Source organism: Vidua macroura, chromosome Z (genome assembly GCF_024509145.1).
Source record: "Vidua macroura isolate BioBank_ID:100142 chromosome Z, ASM2450914v1, whole genome shotgun sequence".
In the NCBI taxonomy this organism is placed as follows: domain Eukaryota; kingdom Metazoa; phylum Chordata; class Aves; order Passeriformes; family Viduidae; genus Vidua; species Vidua macroura.
Window position 1 is genome coordinate 16752310 of NC_071611.1, and position 21736 is coordinate 16774045.

Genomic DNA, 21736 nt, shown 5'->3' on the forward strand with positions numbered 1-21736 from the left:
CAGAATGTTGTGTCTTTACCTAATAGAAGTTTCATCACTAAGCTAGATAGAGAACTGGAGAAAAATGATAGAATTAATCCTGTACTAACTGAAAAATGGACTACATACCTTACTCTATCCTGTTACTTCATTGTTTCAGTCAGATGGGTGAAAAATTCCAAAAAACCAGCATCAAACACAGCTTCTAATAATTTTTAGAGCTAATATAATTTAGATATTCATTATAATGCCATTTTTTACTATGCTATACCCTTTATATAATGCAGTGCAGAAGCTTGACAAGCCTAGATGTCTAGAACACCAAACATAAATGAAAATTATATAGGATCTAGCAAAATAACACTGAAGCTGAAAGAAAAGCAACCAAGGCAAATGCAGTGACCACTCACTGTATATCTGAAATCTGAAAGCATCTACAAGTAATAACGGAAACAGAGAATCAAACTGAAACATTATTTTATTTGGTTTAGCTGGGATAGAGTTTATTTTCTTGTTAGTATTCTTTATAGTCCTGTGTTTCAGTCTGGTAACCAGCTCCATGTTAATTGATGACACTCCAATATTTTAGTTATTGCTGCACAGGGCTTTTACATCATCATGGACTTTTTAATTATGTGCACAACTCAGCCAGCAGGCTGTGACAGGACACAGCCAGGACAGCTGGCCTCAGCTGACCAAATGACACTGTGTAACATCAAGTCCAGAGATAAAACTCTGTGTGTTTTTCCAAGGTAGCTCTTCCTTGAGGTGGCAGGGTGCTGACTGATCTCTGTATTACTATTTTTTTTTGGGTGCATCTCCCTCTTTTTCATCTTTCCCCCCAAAATTCATGTATTGTCTTCATCTCAACTCTCAAGCTTTTTTCTTCTGCACTTTCAATTCTGTCCCCCATTTAAAGGGGATTAAGCAAATACCTGTGTAAGGGCTTTGGTGCTGGCTGTGGTCATCACAATTCTTTAGTAACAACACCATTTTCATAAGGAAAATAAAATATAAAACGCCACAAAAGAATATTTCTCCTGTTTCATCTCTAACTTCTCTTTTCACTTCAAGTTTTGACTCTTCCCTCAACAACTTTTTCTCTATATATATGGTAGATACATGAAAGTATTTAAGACACTCTTCATTTTTAAAGCTGCTGTTGCACTCCAAGCTACAAGTATTAAGCATCTCTGCAGTAGAAACAAGGAAAAAATTGTTTTGAAAAAACCAACCACAATTCAACTAAACAAGCAATTAATGCATACAGTACTATTGACTCATTATAGCTTTCATCTATGAGTTTATTAATCTTACCTCCATTGCATAGTTCTGGAAAATGCTGGATAAACTGGTATTATGTGAAGAGCTGTGCTCTGATTTCTCAGAATCTAGAACTTTCATACTTTTTGGGAATGAAACTTCACCTGTACAGAAAGAGTCATTTGAGTTTTGTATTCAAGCAAAGAATAATTAATCCATTCCCAAAGAAAATAACTTCTCTTCAAACGAGGCAAGAAAATTGTACCAAAAGATCTCCAAATATATGAGTATCTTACTGACATTACAATATAATGTAATGTCAGTATATATATAATAATGTATATATAATGTTTGTGATTAACATTTCAAGGTTATTTTTCTAACACTATATATCACATATTAGTAAAAGAAAAACACAAACGAAAAATAGACTAGTAAAGAGCAGTAAGATGACTCAATGTATATTGACCAACTCTAAAAAGTTGACTAGTCATGATTTCTTGAATAATACATCTATATGTAAACAGCAAATGTTAAGGACAGCATCAGGTGAGGTGTATGATACCAAAAATGCTATTACTGCACTTAGATTTTCCCTGATTAACACTGCACTAAACCAAGTATTTTTTTCTTTGGTAATGCTAGATTTTATAGTTATGAGCATTGTCCAGGAAAAGGGGAAAAGGAGTTGGAATACATTCTGCAGAAAGATATGGATGGAATCAATCCTAGAAGGCAAAATTATCAGAATTATTTTTTACAAGCCCAAATTTTTCTATTAAAAAAAAATCACCACCAGTATCTCCTCCTCATAAAGAAGGCTCCTCTGTTTTTTCAGCTCAATATTATGTTTGTGAACAAATTTTGCATGCCCTGTTGGCTGCCACTCTTTATAAGCTCTTATAACCCTCCTAACTAACTGGAACTAGAAGATATCTTGTCAAGATTTTGCGATACAGGGACACTTTATCTCCACTATACAAGATAGTTCTTCCTCTCTTGATATTTTTCTCTCTCTATAAAGCAGACAGCTTTACAGTATTTGCATCACTGAAGTATTGTATTGCAAAGAGACCTAAACCAACCCCACAGCAGGTTCAGAAACACATCTTTTTTCTCAAAGTAAGAATCAAATCGAACTGAATTAAATCTGAACTGAAAATTACTAGATTTATTTAATCCAGTTTTATATCTGGCAGGGAGGAGGGAAGGAAAGTTTGCAATAGGCTCACAGTTGTCAACTATTTACCTACGTAAGTTCAAATCAAGTATGTACCCAACACTTCCTATTCCATGGTGAAGATGTGTTGCCTTTGTTCTCCACTCGGCCCAGTCCCCCAGGCGCCGGCCAGTGGCTGCCATGGGTGGCCGGTGTTGAGCAACACACCCTGTTGCCCCTGGGTCTCTGCTGAGATTCCAGGTAGCGGTTGGTTCGCTGCGACACGGGCAGCTCTGCTCTGAGAACGCTACTGTGACCCGAGACAAAGAGACCACAGAGGACACCCGTGTGCAGTTCGAAGAAAGTTGTATTGCTTGAACGCCGCAGGGACAAGTGACCCCGGGCGCAGGTCTGGTTACAGTTTTTATAGGGAGTATAGGTGATAAGGTAAAACAAATAGAGACAGTGTCCAGCCTGAACACATTACAGGTCCAATCCAATGGGAATAACTCAGGGGAGGGGTGAATGTTCAGGGGAACACAGAAACAAAACTTTCTAACTTCAGATTCACAAAGCCTTTTGCCCTTCACATAGCTGCACGTCACCACAAAGATGGATAACTTCTAGTGTGTATTGCTTTAGGTTTTATGTGCACATGGAACTACAAGGTTGTTCTGTTGATTTGGTTTTGGCTGGTTTGCTTCTTCCTCCCTTAAATGATCTGTCTCTCTTAGTTATACAACTATTTGCAGTTGTCCAACTGCTCAGCTTTTCTGCATTAATATTTCACTATTAATACTTTCAAGGGTCTTGTGACTTTACATGAATGAGCAGGTGTTTCTTGCTGTAACTAGTTTGCAATCTTCCTATCACATATACAGGAAGTATTTTTATGGTTAAACTCCTGCATATTGTATCAGCTTTTTATACATTCAACAAAGAGAGAAGCATTAGCTACTTGCTACTGCAAGAGAAGAGTATAGAATGGAAGTAAAAATTTGCTTGTAATACCCTTCAGGGCATGAAATAATTTCACATTATCATAGCTTCCATTGATTTGAGTGATTTCACGTACAACAGTTTTCCCTGTTTGTTTTATTATAATCAAGTTATCAGGGGAAAATAAAACCAAATCATCTCACCTGCACTGTAATGCTGTCTTCCTACATCTCCACCACTGCTGCTACTACCAAGACTAGTAGTGCTTTGTGCAAGCTCATTGGTAAGTAGGCCTGGGACTCCAGTTCTTGATGACAGATTATCTCCTAAAATACTATCTTCAAAGCCCACAGGGAAGTTATAGTCTGGTCGATGGCTTTCTTCCTTTAATGCAAGAAGAAAAAGTAGCATTTTTGAGTACCTCCGCATCCATTATTTGACTTCCATCTTTATCCTAAAGAAAAAATAATTAAACTAGCAGATTAAGATAAATCCTGATGTAAAAAAAAAATCAGATGTAAGATGAATCTATGTAGCCCCAAAAAGTGCAGGTACTGGAAAATGCAGGAGGATATTGAAAAACTGACAAACTGAGTGACAAAACAATAGTGATATAAATTTACTAATTACAGAAGAAACAGGAAAAATGATGAAACATCATTTGAAGGCACAATAACGACATCACAAAAAAATAGGAAGTTACAATATTCATCCCTCTATATTCTCTTTCAATCTTGTCATGTGAAATGTTTTACTCTGAAAAACACTCTGTTAGTCACAGAAGAACCATAACATTTAGTTTCCAAATTCCTGATAAGTAAATTTACTAGATCTCAGGTTGTACCTTATTACTTTCAACTTTGACCCTCACAAACCTGACTTCCTGGGTTTGTAATTTATTTTCACAACCTAGTTTTCTAAAGTAAGACAGGGCAGTATGGCATCATTTAAGGTGACAGAAATTTGTACTTACCAGGGTTTCTTGGTTCAGTTTCTTTACAAATAAATAAGAAGATTAATAAACAAATGGGAGATTTTTGTTGAGAACAAAAAGCTAAAACTTACTGCATTGAGACCATCTAATTCCCTTTTGTCTGAAAAGTGAGGGTTTTTTAAATGGCAAGGAAAAACACCATAAAGTGTAATTTTTATTAGCTAATAAAAGTCAATGCTTTATAAAAAACACCACCTAGGAAGCAATCTTCTGGACATAGGAGTTAGCACTCTAACTTTGTGTTCCCAAATTTTTCACACTGAAAAACACTTACCTCATCATCTGAGTAACTATATGCTGATGCTACCACTCCCCACATTTTACTGGCCACATTGGCAGCCTGCTTCATGCCTGATTTCAAAACATCTATTTTTGGTCCAGACAGTATATTGTCTAATTTCAGATTGGATAAAGTTGTTACAACAGTTCCCAATGAGCCATGTGGAGAAGAACGACCCAGTCCTGTCAAAGATGAAGACCGCTCCTTTTGAACTTGTGGGTGAGTTTGTTGCTTTGATCGTACAGTGAATGTTTTGGATCTGGAGACAGAAGGACTTCTTCGACTTTCATAACACTTGGAGGATGGCAGGATGGGATCCAAAGGCAGGCTTGACCTTCTTTCTTGGGAGTGACCAAGTATGCCAGAAGCTTCTGCATCCTTATCTGGCTTGTGCAGTTCCATGCTGGGAAACTTACTACCCAATGGGTTCTTCAAATTCATATAGTTCTCTATTTCATCTGCCAAATTACGTGCTGCAACCGGTGACATCAACTTTCCCCCAGGTTCTGGATAACCTGGTTGTGTGCTGTCAGTAGCTAGCAAAGACAGAGGGTCCAAGCCTACTTCAACATCTTCCCTTTCAATAGGCTTAACTACTCCATAAAAGCTATTTCTTTTAGCAGTTGCATCTTTGGATTCAGGTTTCCGGTTTTTAGACTCAGCTGACTGTTCATTCATGTCTTCCACTGTGGTCATGTTTCCATCTCTTCCATTCTCAAGATCCTCCTGCCCTTCCCCAGGTTCTTCCAGCACTGGTGAAGACCTACGTTCTAGGTCCCAATCACTCTCAGTCACACCACTCCAAGTGCCACTTATGTTAGAAACCTGCTGGTCAGTAATATTTTCAAAGCTGTGGGATTTATTCACATGAGAAGGTGAAGTTTTGGCCCCAGATAAAGCAGCTGTTAGGATCTTGGCATCTGCTCCCATCATTATTGCTATTTCTTTAGAATGCAAGTCCAAGCTGCCTTTTTTCAGCAGCATTCCAGCTCTGCTTTCACTGCTGAAACTGCAGCTTCTCTCTGAAAACAGTTTTTGCCTCTTCTGTCTTTTTTCACTTGTTTTCTTTGGAGAAACATTACCGAAGACTGTATCTTCAACTGAATCCTGAGTGATGAACACTGGGCTAGAAACAGGTTCTAAAAGAGAAAATGCATTAATAATATGGTGTCCATAGCCACCAAAATGTTCATTTCCTGAAACCATGTGAAATCTCCTTAATCTCCTTACATAGAGAAGACTGGGAGTACTACAGTTCCAAGATATCCATTAAGAAGTTACACTAGCATGAACATGTTATTTCACTGCAAAGACATTCTGCAGATCAAAAGCCACCTACTCTTTGGAATCAAAGCTGTTTATAGCTTCTACCTCCTTTCCCTGCACCAACACCCAGAGAGTAAGTACTACATCCATGAACTGAAGGAAACTACAATTTTAAGTAAAAGTTGCTCTGGCTGGTTTTGTTTTTTTTTCCCTCCAACAGCTACATTCAAGATTTAAACATCAAACTGCATAGTTCATTCTGGTTCTGAAAAAAACTATAATGTGTGTCTGCCCAATAAAGATGCATTATTTCATTTATGACACAGATGTATATTCAGAAAGTGCTAATTAAGTTTAGCATGTGGAAGCCATAAACTAATCTTATAAATATTCCTATGGGTAATTGGGAATACATACTACCTAGATAGCTGTGTTAGCAAAGTTAAAACCTTCATAAGTATGGAAATTCTACTATATTAGAACCTCAAGAGAAGACCTGTTGTACCATATCCACCTGATGGAGGATGTTTGAGTCTCACATCAATGCTGCTTCTTGGCTGGCCAGCAGTTCTCATAATTGCCAAAATGCTCCAAGCAACTTCTTACCTGAGACTCCATTCTGTGCTATCAAGCTACACTGAAGCTGGACTACCTTGTCTTAGTAAAGGACAGACACAAAGGCAGAAAAAAAAAAAAAAATCCCCAAGATTTGGCTTTTATATATCCATAAATCTTCCTCATCACAAATCTTGAGATAAGTAAATAAATTTTGTACAGCACAAAGACAACACACATTGTTCCTGCATTATAGATTGGCAATATAAGCTGCAGGAATAGAGACAGACTTCCAAGATCAGCAAGGTTTAGATGACAAAATCAAGACTGGAGACACTATTTCTCTTTGTTTCCTAGTGTATTATTGAAACACACTCAGTGCAGGGCAGGGAAAAAAATCTTGATTTCAGTCTACAGGACAGTGATTTTCAACCTTAGAATCTAGAGATTCCTTCTATCCTATGTTACCTGCACAGGATAATGGTGGAAAGCAAACATTGTGCAAGACATCTGCACCTTGAACAGAAGTTTTGTTTCTTTTCATAACATGAAACAGATTGTAAAACACTACAGCACAACAAGATCAGGACTTTAGTAAGTTCTGTTTCACCCAGTAACTCACCATCACTGCTCTTCCTTCCACTGCTATCAAAAATGCCTGATGGAACTTTCACAATACTGTTACCCCAAGCAGGTATATCAGCTGGACTTGGAGTTTCTATATTCAGCTGTTGCTTTTCATAAGATTTTTCTGCAGAAATCTCTGCAAGAAAGAGAATGTGAACATTAGTAGATAGATAGATATAAATATATAGATATTAAGAGTTAAGATTTAACTTAGTAATTATTTGCACTGGTATGTAAAATATAAACTCCAACTGCCACATTATGTAATAATAAACTAAAGGATCAGTCCTTCTAGGTACTGAGCATTTTCTGGAAGCAATACCCAGAAAGGTAACAGCTTCCAGCATTATGCAGAGAGTGCTTAGCGGTTCACAGGGTTATAGCATTTGCCAATTTCTCCCCATGGTATTTTTTCAACTAACCAAAGCAGAATAAGAACAGGTAACATAGAAGGAACCTCTAGTTCACAGATTTTCATGCAGGGCAATTTGTTTAATGAGAGCATTAAAAGCCCTAACTCACATAAAGGATCTCATAACCCAGATATGAAACAAATTCAGCAATGAAAACAACAACATACAGAAAAACTAAGGGCAAAATTTGAACAGAAGACAGGAGATGACCCTAAGGCCGTCTATAGCTGGGAAGAGTTTGTAAGAAAAAGTAGTGCCTTTTATTAGGTCAACAGGTACAGCTAAAAAAATTGCCAAGATTTCAAACAGATAAATGAGGGAAATGGAATGTAAATTACTGTGTACCCCAACATTTGTCCATTTTTTCCATCTATATTAAGTTAATCTAATAAAAGGCTATTTCTACCTGTACACATTCCACTGCTATAATTTAGGGCACAGAAGTAAAATAACTATATGAAATCTATCGTATTCTGAGCTTGGAAAATTATTAATTCAATACACTGGGTATCTGTGGTATTCTTATGCATGAAACACACTTATTACCAAAAGCCTTCACCAACATAAACACGCATACTTAACCTCCTATTAAGTCTTCAAGGTTAGAAGAAATATCTTTCTCTACTTGTGTTTCAGTTGCAAGAAGACTATCCTCACCATCTCTCAAGAGTTCATCCTTGGATCTGTAACGCTGGTCTGACTGACCACCTGTTGGAAGAAATACAAACACATGCTTCAAGTTCGTTTTCCCTTCCTAAATTTGTTTTCAATAAGAAAATAAAGGATCTAAAATTTGTTTCACATGTTATCTCTCCAGAAAAGTTCATATTAAGATCTCCAAAATGTCTAACTTGTGGAAAGACCTACTCAGTGATGCTAACACCAGAGATAATTCGGTTATACCAATCCAAATTTACTTTTCTAATTAATACTAAATATGAATTATTCCCCTAGAAACACTAAGGTGACTAACTATTTTTAATGCATTATATCTGCTCTCATTCCTTTTCTATCACATTAGCATGAAATATTTAACTGCTGGGTAAGCTAAATTCTCAAATGCATTAACAAAAGAAATTTAGACAAGCACAGCCATAATTGAGCAAGCTTCTAATAGTGAATACAGCCCTGGAAAAAAACCTGTACTATAAACTGTGCTATATCTTTGCACTGTATGCCAAAGTATAAATTGTAATGGAAAAGAAAAGTAAAACTACAAACATTTTTTTTTAAAGTCTGTTCCTCTGCTATACCAGTTAAACTTGCCAGCTGTAACTCACTAAAAACCTAAAAGTTTACAGTAATGATAAAAGTTTGTCACATGAAAACATACAGAAGGTCTCTTTTCTCTGTTATTTTTTATCTGAAGTGCTGCTGCATGTGCAAAAAGACAAAAATACTATATGGACACATTTCTCAGCAATGTCAAACTGGATTGTTTGTATACATCAAAGTACTTATTAGCATTCCTACTGCAATAAAAAAGATCAAAGTAAGTTATTGAGTGTGAAAGGTGTTAGGAAGCTCCATAAAACTTGGGTGACAGATACAATTAATCTACCATATATATCACTGCTATTTATTTTACCAACAAATAACAACAATGTTAAAAAGAATGAAAAATTTGAGCAGCCATCAATTAATACATTTGGCTACTATATTAAAAAACTTTTATACAGAAAATTAAGTTCTGACATTAGGTGCTTATTTTCTCTCTGTCAGATTTTCAATAACGTTAGTATTCCTGCCTTGAGCAGAAGTGCGAATACCCCATCAATAAATGGGTGAATTACCTGCAGGAGAAACATTCAAGGGTAGAAATAATGCACACGTGCATCCAAGGCTTCACACCATAAGTCTGCACCCCACACCGTGATAGCCAAGGACAAATGCGGCACCCAAGAGACAGCAAAGAGCAAAAAGCAGAGCAACAAAGAGCAGAGAGAAGGGAAGTTCAGTAATCTAGGCAGACATATCAGATGAAGCACAGGAATCAGACTCAAAGTTCTCTTTACAAAAGGGCTCAAGATATTAAAAACATGAAGAGTGTGTAAGAATCATTTTATGCATTAAGTTTTGAAGTACACACAGGAAGGAAGTTTAGTTGAAACTGCACAGGTAGGATGTGATCAGTACTAGAGCAGATAAGAAGAACCATGCATTTTGTCTTGCCATCTTAAAACTATTAACTTCCTGTGCACTCTTTTTACTTCAGTTTGTCAGGAGGAGTGCACACTATATTTAATGTGGAGTTTTTCTCCAGCTTTCACCTGCCTTTCCATTCCCACGGTGTCTCCTAAAAACCATATAACAAGTTTCTGACAATTTCTGTATTTACTTCAAAGTTTAGCAACTACTATTAAGACATTTGAATACAGCATTTAAAAGCGTAGTTTACCATAACCCAACATAACGTACTAATTCCATGAATGTTAATTAGAACTTTCTGAGATATTATCAAGGAAACACATTTTCAAGTGTTACCTTCTAATCACCTCACTAAATATCACTCCTTTGCTTTCATGGAAAGATTTTACTGACATAGACTACTACTTCTGTGAATAAATGACAACATGCAAAAATTGAACAGCCTCATATGTCAGAGGCTTCATATCTTTTCTGAAGGTTAACACAAAAAGTAGGGTACGTGAGACCACAGCAAAACATTTATTTTAATATAACTATTTATGTTATGGTACATTCTGAATTAAAGCATGATGTGCAGTAAAGGAGAAATGTTCAAAAATAGTGTACTTCTTTTTCTACACAAGTTAACTCCACACTTCTCTACAGCTTCAAGAAGGGAAAGCAGTAGATGTGAATGGGGAAATCAACAGGAGACTAGAAAATTTAGCCTTTTGGGGAACTGTTAGTAGTAAACCCAGCAGAATCTAGTACCTGTGCTAGAATGATTATCAACGGAATCAAGCCTGACTAAGTCACTGACGAAGAGGGTGTGCTCCCCACTGTTAGCATCATTAGAACTATCCACGCTACCATGGCTCACCATGTCCCCATCACTTCCACCCGTGGGACTCCGCAGAGCTAAAGACATGAACGAGAGCTGGTTAGTAAGAGAGGACTTAATTGTTCAGGTTTTTAAATAAATCTAACCTGTTCAGACAACAGTAAATACTCCTGCTTGCACATATAAAATAAGAGCATGAAATCAAGATAATTAATTCTTCAGGATGCAATTTACATTCTAATCCTATTACAAGCATCAAGTTGGCAAATATCAATATTTATACATTTAAGGACAGATTTTTCCACTTTCAAAAGCCACAATGTTAGCTGCAATCCCTCTGAAAGTATGTTATTTCTGTTCACCAGAAATAAATCTACTTCAACTAACTTGTTACCTGGTATCACAGGCACTCGTGGGTTCTGCGTTGATTTCTTCAGGCACTGCCTAAACTGTGCTGTGCCATGAACTACATTTCGTACCTTTGTCCACAGGAATATGCCACTGCGGTTACCACTAGGCCAAGAAGACTCCAGAACTGCCTGCAGAAAGAGACATTTTTGCAATAACAAAAACAGTAAGGAAGTTACATTAAAAAAACACAGAACAGTGAGAAGCTTCCTACTCCCCGTCAATAAAAAAAGCATTTACTGCCAACCATGTGAAGTAGGACAAATACTTGAGTTTTTATAAGCTCTTCCCTTTTATTCCACAGCTAAATACAAAACAGTTGAGTAAAACCAGACAATGGATCAAAATTACTTTGATTAAACAAGGTGGGATTTGTTCTTATCTATATATTTTGATAGCAACAGAAGACCATACTAACATCTCCTTTCTTTTTTCTTTATATAGTTTACCATCAAGTTTCATCAGGATAGCAAGGAAAGAGGGGGAGGCTACTTCAACTAGCCTAATTCCAGCCTTCATCCATCTTGGATCTTCCTATCTTAAAGAATACACCTTAGAATAGATTTATTTGACATGGAAGCACTAGAGGGTTCCAAAATTTGCAAATGGAAACAGTGTAAATCTGTATTTCAATAGTATTTTTGGTTAGCCAAACAGCATGGGAATATAAATTTAACAGTGTAGAACCATTTAGTGCAGATTCAGTCATTCTGTAAGCATGTCCAAAAGGATTGCTTGACTAACAGAATCAGCAAATCCAAGAGAAGAGCTGCAAGAAACAACCTTAAAAACATGCTACCAGACATTGAGAGTGACAACTGCAAAAGACACTGGGCCCTTACCTTATTGTAATAACCATAGGTGATGGCATTTGGCTGTATTCCAGCATTTTTCATTTCAAAAAGGACTCTCACAGCCTGAACAGGCTGACCCCACAATCCACAGAGCTGCATTACTACTCTGTAACAGACCTGACAGGATACAGAAATGTGTCAATTGACTAAAGACAGGAATTTTGTAGTATCTTAAGCTCTTTCCTGATTTCCAACTTTTACACATGTAAAAGGGAAAACTGTGAGAACAACTAGTTAGTCCATAACATGCTACAGCCAGAAGAAGGAGCAAAAATTAAAGAACAAGTCACAGAAATTGAAATAACACCAGCAGTCACACTGTTGACCATGCCAACTTTTTTTTCCACTCAGGTCTTCTTCTTTCTATTTTTCTAATAAAGGAGGTAAGGTGCCCACGTGAAAAGCAGGACAACTTGCTGCTGTGTGCCTGTGGATACTACTGAAAGGATAGTATGCTGCACACAAACCCATCATCTCTTCAGTCCAGTAAGGTTGCAAAGCACTAATTAAAGTGCAATAAAAACCAGAGTTATTCAAGAACTTCCTTCTGGAAGTCATCTGTGAGAAGACTAGCAACACTGAGTTGGAATGGCTGACGCAGCACACACTATGCTGGGGATAAAAAAGGGAATTAATTTCCAGTTGCTGTAGTTAAGCTGACTTGAGATGATTTTAAGGTGGCTTTAAACACAGGTCTAGCCATAAGTATGCTTAACGTGGTGGTGTCAGCAAAACACACTGTATTTGCACCTTCTCTTCTATTTCAGTCATAGTAACTTTTTTTGATTTGCACTTGCCTCATCTAGTGGTTCCACATCGGTTTTCCTCATTTTAATCAGAACATCATATGCCTGTTGTAGTGCTTTGACCTTGGGATGTGCAACTCTGACATAGGCTGGCAGACAAATAAACCATAGGCTGTAACTATGACTGAAGAGACATTTAGCCCACTGGGAGGGGCTTACATAATACTTCTTGGCTAATTTATGAGCTGTTTTTATCTCCTGTAAGGGTGAAACAAAACACAAAAGCAGATAAAAGACATAACATTTTGAATCTAGAAATCTAACTCAGACACTGGTTTCTTAAGAGTAAGCATTTAATATTAATAGACACACATTCAGCTGAAGATCCCCTTTTGCCATTCTCTTATTAAGATACTCTGCAAGCAAAAACTAGCATCAAGATAAATCTTTTTTTCCCACACTAAGCACAAATTTAAATTTAATTTTATATTATGGCCTAAAGCTTAAAAATGCATTTGACAATAAACTGAAATCTCAGATGACAATTTTTTAATCTCTTCTGTTTCTTTTTTTTTGTAAGTGTTCATTCTGAATAGTTACACAGACCAAAACTCTAACATTAACTTACAGTATAAACAGGCAGTGGCAGTTTTACCAAGAAAATTTGTATCTTTTAGCAATTACACAGTGATTACAGTAAGACTCATCTGACCTGTTTTGTCCTCTTTGCCATGAGTGCTGGACTATTTGAAATGCTGCTTCCAACTGGGTGTCTGCTGAAAGAGAGCTTGAGCTCCTGTGGCCTGTCAAAGAGCTTGAAATCTAGTCGTGGAAAGTTTTTATAGCTATATAGATGATTTAAAAAAACAGAAAATAAAAGCTTTTTGCATACCTGGTCATAGCAGGAAAGCCATATGAAAACAACTGATATGGAAAAGAAATTACAAACAGGAGAATAAAGAACCAGGAGGAAAAAAAGAGAAAACAGCAAGATCCTTTCAGCATTATTCACAAAGATAGTACAAGAAGATGCCTTGGACATTAAATCTCCAAAGACTATGGAAATAAGAACCAGACTGCTAACCATGTCATGAAGGTCAGGGTAGCACAGACGATGATTAACAAGGACAACAGCAAAAAACAGAACACATGATCTCCAAGAGAGACAGGAAGAAACAAATCATACCCAGAGTGTCAGTAACTCCACACTTCTTGCACAGGGCTGAAAAAGACTGAATGCAAGAAATCTCAAAAGTGGAGTGCATGTTTTGTTCTTTTGGTTCATCATCTGCAGATCAGTAGTACTGGGCAGACTCATAACCCACCCTTCATCATTCCCAACATGGAACAAAGAGCACTGCACTTGCTACAAAATACACACAAATGGCTCAAACAGGAGCAAGGACACTGAATACATGCAGAAAAGTATTACTATAAAGTTGGCAAGATGTTATTGAAAAAGTAATACCATAATCCACATGCCCTCAAATATACACACCCAAAACACTAACTTCGAGAGGTTCAGAAACTTACCAGAATCTGGGCAGTTCATATCTTTCAAAGTTCTTCTGAATACAGTACTAAGGCAAGTCTTGCACCAGCATGGAAAATCTGCCCTGCTAACCATCATAGGCACTCTATGTGACTGTCTAACTTGTACCTGTATTTTGGCACTTGGTCCTGTCCATCATCAGCAGGTGGTTCTGGTGGCATTATGAACACTGTGTGTTCACTTTTTTGTGACTCATCAAGCTCAATCAAGCGTGCATCTTCAACTGAATCAACATCAACCTGAAAACAGAGTTTGTACATTAAGTACAGAGTTTGTCTTTGCAATAAATTGTCCTTTTCAATGTCAATTATGTTGGAATATGTAAAAAATATATTTAATATACACTGTATTTGACTGGATATATAAAAATTATACTTGTTCTAATTACTCAAATATCAAGTCCACAGTCTCGTAGTTCCATTTTTATTTCATGATCAGATATTCCTAAACATTTTCAAGGGCAGAAGTACCTTCTCTCCTTTTTCCGTTCCTTTATCTGGAAAGAGCTGGGAAAAGAAAAAAAATTAAGAGCTTCTTCTCAACTCAAATCCAAAATCCTAAATAGTTATATTAAAGCTGTGCCACTTGCTGAAATATTAAAGAAGAACTGGCAGTTTTCCATGTTACTGTAGAAGCAATTAGGCTCTTTTTCAAATTCTTCAGTGAAGAATTCAATAATCAGCATGCTTTCTATCTGCTGACATTATCTACTAAATACAAAATCTTTAATCTATCAAAGGAAAAATGCTTTCATTTTGTTTAGTTGAGAGAAACTCCTGTTTTGCAGCTATTTCCAATATGAAAACCTGCAGAAATAACAAACAATAAAAAAAGTATTCTCTAGATGCATACCCCACATTTAGCAGAGAAAAGGAAAGGCAAATAAATTCTTGTCCATTCTCAAATCTGATTAGAATCAATACTGAATCAAAGACTCACAGTCTATAAAACCTTGTTATTTAAATGAAGGTTCTCCCAGAAAGAATCATATACATATGCCTTAAAAAACAAATACAGTTCTTTAGCTCCTAACTTTAATATTGTGAACTTGGAATTTTAAAGATGAAGCTATAAACTCTATGACCTATCTAGACCAGAACCATACTGATGTGACTACATGAAAAAAAAAAAAAAAAAAAGAAAAAAAAGGAGTAATCTTTCACCTAAAACATGCATGTAGTGAAAGGGGAACTTATCTACATAAACCAGTTCTGACCACATCTGAAACACTAGGCATGTTTGAAGTTGAAATTGTGGGAAAAACTACAATGATGTTTTTGGTCATGGCAGATGACCACTGGTAGCAATTCTACATTAGAGGGAGGAAATTAACATTTAATGGGAAGACATGGATGGTATTTGGCTGAAGTGTCAGCTAACTACTGATAATGCTCACATTATCTTATATATTGAAATCCTACAGGCCTTTAATTAAAATTTCCTCCAGCAACAAAAAAATTATGACCATGCAAGAAGATGAAGAAAGGAAAATGACTCAGCAATAACCACCAAGAATTCCAATTCTTTTGAATACTTCCTGCAGAAGTTATGTACCTTCCCAACTAAAGGACAGGACAGTATCACAAAGTGAACAGAAGAATATTCTTTAGTAGCATATTTTTCACCTTTTCTATGCAGTCATCAAAAAATGCCAAGCCAGTATCCTTGTCACTCACAAAGCTGCACTCTTCAATAAAGCGGCTGAATATCTGTGTTTTGGTGAGATGCGTGTAGAACTTTGTATAGGCCCGGTCTCTGCTTTTTAAAAATCCTGGTTATAAAGGGGAACACACAACTAAATACCAGTTAAAAGTTCCATAAGAAATTAACACATGAAGTGTGTTAATAAATAGAAATCACACAATCAATATGAATTACTTAAGATGCTAATACATAAAGTATTTGCTTTATCAATAACAACTACTTAAATCTACTTGCATTTGGAAGATTAAAATAACAGAATTTTTAATAGCTGGTTTTTTTACATCCTTGGCAACCAGTCACACCCACCTAATCCCTTGTCACTCTGTTTGTTGATTCATTGTGCAAGAAAAAGATAACCTTGTACAAAAGCATCCAACAGCTAAAACAATACCAAAATAAAAATTACGTTATTCTAAAATGTGATGGGATTGGTAAAATTGAAAACTCTACAAATGATTACCTAAAAATCTCTTCTCAAATATCTTATCCAGTAATTAAAAAAAAATCAACAACCCCAAAAGAAGAAACAAAACCCAAAACACCACCACAGACAAAACCCCTGTGACTTTTTATGTAGTGTCTGACTCACGAACAGATCTGAATAGTTAACAGTGATGAGGGAAGTAACATTTGCTGACTATTGTTTATTGCTTGCTATATTTCTGATTTCTGCCCCATTCTCTACTGTTTTTCCATTTCTATCAAGACCATTACTTCACTCCTCATTACAGGGCTTTTAGCATTTTTGCATCATACAAATTGAGAAATATTTTTTAATTTCCAAGAGATGCCCTTGCAGAATATGCCATAATGAGAGGGCATCATGCTACTAGAAAAAAAGCTTTTTCTAATACTGGATCTAGTGCAAACCTGCAGTTCTATGTGTATGTATCTGTGTTCCAATCAACTTTGAATAGCTTAACTTCAGACAACTGCACTTTTAAATACCGCCAAGAACTGTAAAACCAAAGGGAACTTTGACCTTTTAAAGTTATGCAGCTCTTCAGCTCTGAAGTTGTAACACTGCCAATGCTATCAGCAGCTTGTTTGCCCCACCCTCACCTTGATGATCAAACAATGAATCGGCAGCAGTTGCTTTATTTGAAGGTGCCTGTGTGATTGGCTTGAGGAATGTTCTGTAACCCTTCAAAATAGATGCCATGAAACGGAGAAAAGCTTCCTGGATCTCCATCTCAAGTTCTATCATCTTCTTCTGCCAGGAGAAATCTGCCTCTATAGGAGTCATTTCCACTGCACAGCCTTCTTGAGTTTTCCTGTGAACTAGCAATGAACAACACATACAAGCCCTTAATAAAAATTCAGTGCAAATTCAAAAATTTGCTTCTATTTGCCAATGTTCATAAGTGATGAGCACTAGAAATCCTGTGATTATTTTCCAATTGAATTGGTTGACATAAAAGGTTACCTCAAAAGTGTATTTTTCTAACTCATGCAGCAGTCTGTGACACAAAACAAGGATGTCAGCTCAGTTAATGTTCCTTCATACTCAACTAAATATAGTCTTTAAATAATAACACAAACACAAAGCAACCATGTGTGGTAGTTTTTTACACTCCCTGCCCCAGCCAAGCTCCTTTTGGGTTGCTATACAATCTCCAGTCTCCTCAAGCATTCTCTCTAGGCCTTGGCCTTGATTAATGGCTCCTGAGCAGTTAAGGTCCCCTTCAGCTAATCAGAAACATTGGCTGCTCTCAGGAACTGTTGCTGCAGTTCCTGCCTAATGGGTAGGCTTGGAACACTATCTGACTGAATCATAGCTTTAAGAGAACAATATTATTATAATAATATTATATAATTATATATATATAATTTTATATTATATATAATTAATAATATAACTGGATTTTTGAGGAAAATTCCAGTAGTTTTCAGTCCACAGGATGAAGAGTGACAGATGACTGAATATAATAATTTTGTGACACTATGAAGATTAGTCCTAAGCCAGGCCTTCTGAGCTCTCCGGGGCAACTATGACTGCACCAGCGCCTCATTCTCAGTGGGACCTCTGAGAGCCCACCAGCTCTCTAGTTTGCCATGCCATGGTATGCCATGCCATACTCTGAGGACCATTGCTGAAACCTGCTGACAAGGTCTGGGCTATCCCCCGCAGTACTGAGTACCACCCAATCCTCAAAGCTCAACCTGTCACCCTTTGAGCGTTGTCAAGGTCTGAGAGTATCTCACTGAACTCAAAGTGAATTTTCAACAGGTACATACACCTTTGCATACAGTTCTTTGGGTCTGTGTGCATGTATGTGTCAATGGATTTAAACACCCAATGGTAAGTATAGTATGAATATTTCCATCTCAGATCTGTAAGAAGTTACTGCGGTGCTTACAGTAAATCTTATTAAATCACTTTGTAAATGTTGTATCAGTCAACGACTGAGTGCTGCTAAATCCTTTAGACAAAGCTGGGGCTTAGTTTGGACTTGGCCCCTTGGTCTAAGGCTGAGTTTGGATTCAGTTGCACCCAGGCTCCATCAGGAATTTAGGAAGCAAGTGAGTCCTCTCTGAAACCCTTGACTCTACAGAAGGGTCGCACCTAGCTCTTTATACCCTTGTCCCTTTGCATTCCCAGACTTTGTTAAAATCATTCCACTTTGAGTCTAATCTGATTTTCCTTTTGTTCTTCATCAGTGTTAGAGTGAATGTTGCTACTGAACTTTGTTGTGCTTTTGCAAATTCATACAAAACCTGCTTTTGCTGCTAGCTTTGCCACTGATTCTTTAAGTGACCTAAACCACTAATTTGTTACACCATGTTTCCCCTGTTCTGAAAAATACACATCTGAAACTACTTTTCTAACACCAATCCTAACATTTTAGTGCATCAAATGGTGGAAACAAGTAAGTGACATTTAGAGTTTACTCTTGCATTCTTAAAAAACCAGCAGTAGGTATTGCTGAAAATGACAGTTCCACACTTATAACAAAAATATCAGTTATAATAATAAAAATACCTCTACATAAATATAAATAAATATTACATCATAACTATTATAATATTGCCAAAATAGACAAATTATTTAAGAGAGACCACTGGCTGTGCTCAAGATAGAATTAGGAAGTAGTTTCTAATGAATGATATGCGCTGTTGATAAAAGTAAAAGTTAAGATTTTCTAAAAGATAAAGTAAAGGCTATTTGAAAAAAATATCATAGAAAACTAAGGCAGGAACTCCTTAGTTTTTCTTTTTTACTTTTCTCATTTATGAATTTTCTGTATCTTAGGTACACCTATGAGGTCATCATAGTTTCCTTCTCCATAATAATATAACCTTACATACCCTGAACCATCTTATCTGAAAGAATCTATTTTCAGTTAGAAAGAAACAATACCTGAAAACTGTTAGGTCAGTTAAAATTTTGCTCTTATCTGTCAAAGACATTAGGCTGAATACAGCCAGTCTTTTTTTTTTTTTTTTTTTTTTGACAAAAGAGTTTGTCAAAAATTAGCTACTGCATTATTGTGATAGAAAAGTAATTATCTAAGATATTCAGTAGCACTGGACCCTGGGAACTACCACCCTGCCAGCCTCCCCTCTGTGCCTGGGAAGATCATGGAACAGATCCTCCTAGAAGCTGTGCTAAGGCACAGGGAGAACAGGGAGGTGACTTAAGACACTAGCACAGCTTCACCAAAAGCAAGTCCTGCCTGACCAACCCAGTGACCTTCTGTGATGGAGTGACTACCTCAGTGGGCAAGGGAAGGGCTACAGATCTCCAGACCTGTGTAAAGCATTTGACACACACCCCCACAACATCTTCTCTCTAAATTGGAGACAGATGGATTTGACAGGGGGACTGCTAGAGGGGATAAGAAATTGGTTAGTCCCATCCAGAGGGTAGTGATGAATGATTTAGAGCCCTGATGGACATCAGTGACAAGTGGCATCCCTCAGGGGTCTATACTGGGGTCTGGGTTATTTAATATCTTCATCAGTAACACTGATCGAATGCACCCTCAGCAAGTTTGAAGATGACACGGAGCTGAGTGATGCTGTTGACACACCTGTGGAATGGGATACCATCCAGAGGGACTTGGACAAACTCAGGAACTGGGGCCATGGAAATCTCATGAGATTTAACAAGACCAAGTGCAAGGTGCTGCACCCTGAGGTGGGGAAACCTCCAGTGTCAAGACAGGCTGGGGGATGAACAGATCTCTGCCAAGGACTTGGGGGTGCTGGTGGATGAGAGGCTGAACATGACCATGAGTAAAGGATAAAAACCAGATTAAATTCTAAGAATTTACATTTTAAAAGTCTAAAAAAAAAAAATCACACTTCATGTGATATGAGGGAATCATTACATTTATATACTAATTAGAATTAGTATATAAATGTAGATAGATAAAATTCTTATTTTATCTATTTCACCTGCTGCAAGCTGTGGGTGCAGTTTCTTTAAGGTGCTGAGAAGACTTTTACATGGCTTTTTAGGAAACTGCTTCCAGTTGGTGCTCTTCTTATCATCTGATCTGAAACAGAGGAGACACAAAAAAGGACACATAAAATAGAAACAATATAAAAAAGAATAATGTCAACAGCCTTAAGTCACTTCATTTACAGAAGACAGTACCTTCAAATTATTTTGAAATCCTGTCACTGTACCTATTTGTTTAAAATAAAAAAAATGGGACTGACATAACTCAGAATTTCATTTATTCAGATGCACAACAGTATTAAGTGAGTAATGAGTAGCGTTTCCTCCAGTCTGCAGGGAGATCTGCCTTCAGATTTAATTTAGACTTTATAGACTATTTCTCTTTCAGATTTTTTATCAGCCTTGCCAATATGATTTAAACACACACTTCTGTATGTGATTATTATACAAAGTCTATTCTAGCATAAACCTGCCATACCACTGCTCCTACAAATAAAAGCAGTTCTGAGTACAACATGTTAGTCAAAGAGGCCAGATCAGTCTGGGAACTTGATGGTCATACGGTATTTTGCTATATGTCTATGGCAACCCAGTCGCATCTTCACAGTCTAACAGGTACTAGAAAGACTGGGAATTCAGTTCACAGTTGGAAAATGATGTGGTTGATTAAGCAGTGGGGTAAACTGCCTAAAAGGATGCTCATCTTCTTTAAGGACAACAACAGATACAATAGACCCTCTTTAGCAGATGGATATAAATAAAGAGAAGGGAATAAATCCCAAGAACTCCTATGCCTCTTTCTGGAAGGCAGAAGATGGGAGAGAATTGTTCTTACAGAGACTATAACAAACCTCTTTGCCATGAAATCTAACCAGTTATTACCACCCAAGCTGATACTGGCACTAGTTGTTTTTGCACTTTGCATCTGTGAAATACTTGTTCCATTATTATTTGCTTTATTGGCATGAACACAGAAATATCTTAGGAAGGAAGCCAAAGTTCATGGAGTTAAAGAAAAATTCTATGCTTATGGATGCCTTTGCCCATTCTTCCCCCACAATAATGGCATGCCTATAAACAACATAAGTAGTACCATTCCAAAAGTGACAGGAAAAAAGTCCTGCTTCGAAAATAAAACAAACTCTCAAATCTTTGCCCTAAAAAGGCTAGCTAACATTGAAAGCTCATTAAGTATCACAGAGAGAGTTAAAAAAAATTTAAAAGTAATAAGGAAGATGCTGAATGAAAAAAAGGTATTTTTATTTATTTTTTTATTTTATTTTAGGTATTTTATTTATTATTTATTTTGAATAAAAGGTATTTAGCATTTTTTGGTATAGCTTAAGAAAGCAGCATACTTGCTCTAGAAATGGATTTTCCTATTAAGCAGTCTTTCCAAGTCAGCAACAATGCTGTTAAATGCTTTTACACCTAAACAAGCAAACAAACAAATCCGGCACTATTGTATTGCCATAGAACTAAAAAGGGGCAGAAACTGATGTGGATGAAATTAAATGAAAAAAATCTTTATTCACTAATAACACAGCATTTTCATAATTTGATATTATCTTCAACACAAAGTGCTTGATGGAGATTTCGGTTTACCTACGCACCTCCAAAA

General features: G+C 36.8%; 1 protein-coding gene across 1 annotated transcript in view; it reads right to left on the bottom strand.

Moving 5' to 3' along the window:
- The window catches only part of DENND4C (DENN domain containing 4C), a 53286-nt gene that overhangs the window by 15461 nt on the left and 16089 nt on the right, over positions 1-21736 (bottom strand). The window contains exons 10-24 of the mRNA XM_054002925.1: positions 20109-20209; positions 16770-16988; positions 15629-15774; positions 14474-14509; positions 14112-14242; positions 13164-13296; positions 12503-12709; positions 11694-11822; positions 10838-10982; positions 10374-10520; positions 8058-8183; positions 7058-7198; positions 4609-5753; positions 3544-3724; positions 1297-1406 (exon numbers count right to left, since the gene is read on the bottom strand). Of these exons, the coding sequence (XP_053858900.1) occupies positions 1297-1406; positions 3544-3724; positions 4609-5753; positions 7058-7198; positions 8058-8183; positions 10374-10520; positions 10838-10982; positions 11694-11822; positions 12503-12709; positions 13164-13296; positions 14112-14242; positions 14474-14509; positions 15629-15774; positions 16770-16988; positions 20109-20209 (3097 nt within the window). The remainder of the gene's footprint in view (positions 1-1296; positions 1407-3543; positions 3725-4608; positions 5754-7057; positions 7199-8057; positions 8184-10373; positions 10521-10837; positions 10983-11693; positions 11823-12502; positions 12710-13163; positions 13297-14111; positions 14243-14473; positions 14510-15628; positions 15775-16769; positions 16989-20108; positions 20210-21736) is intronic.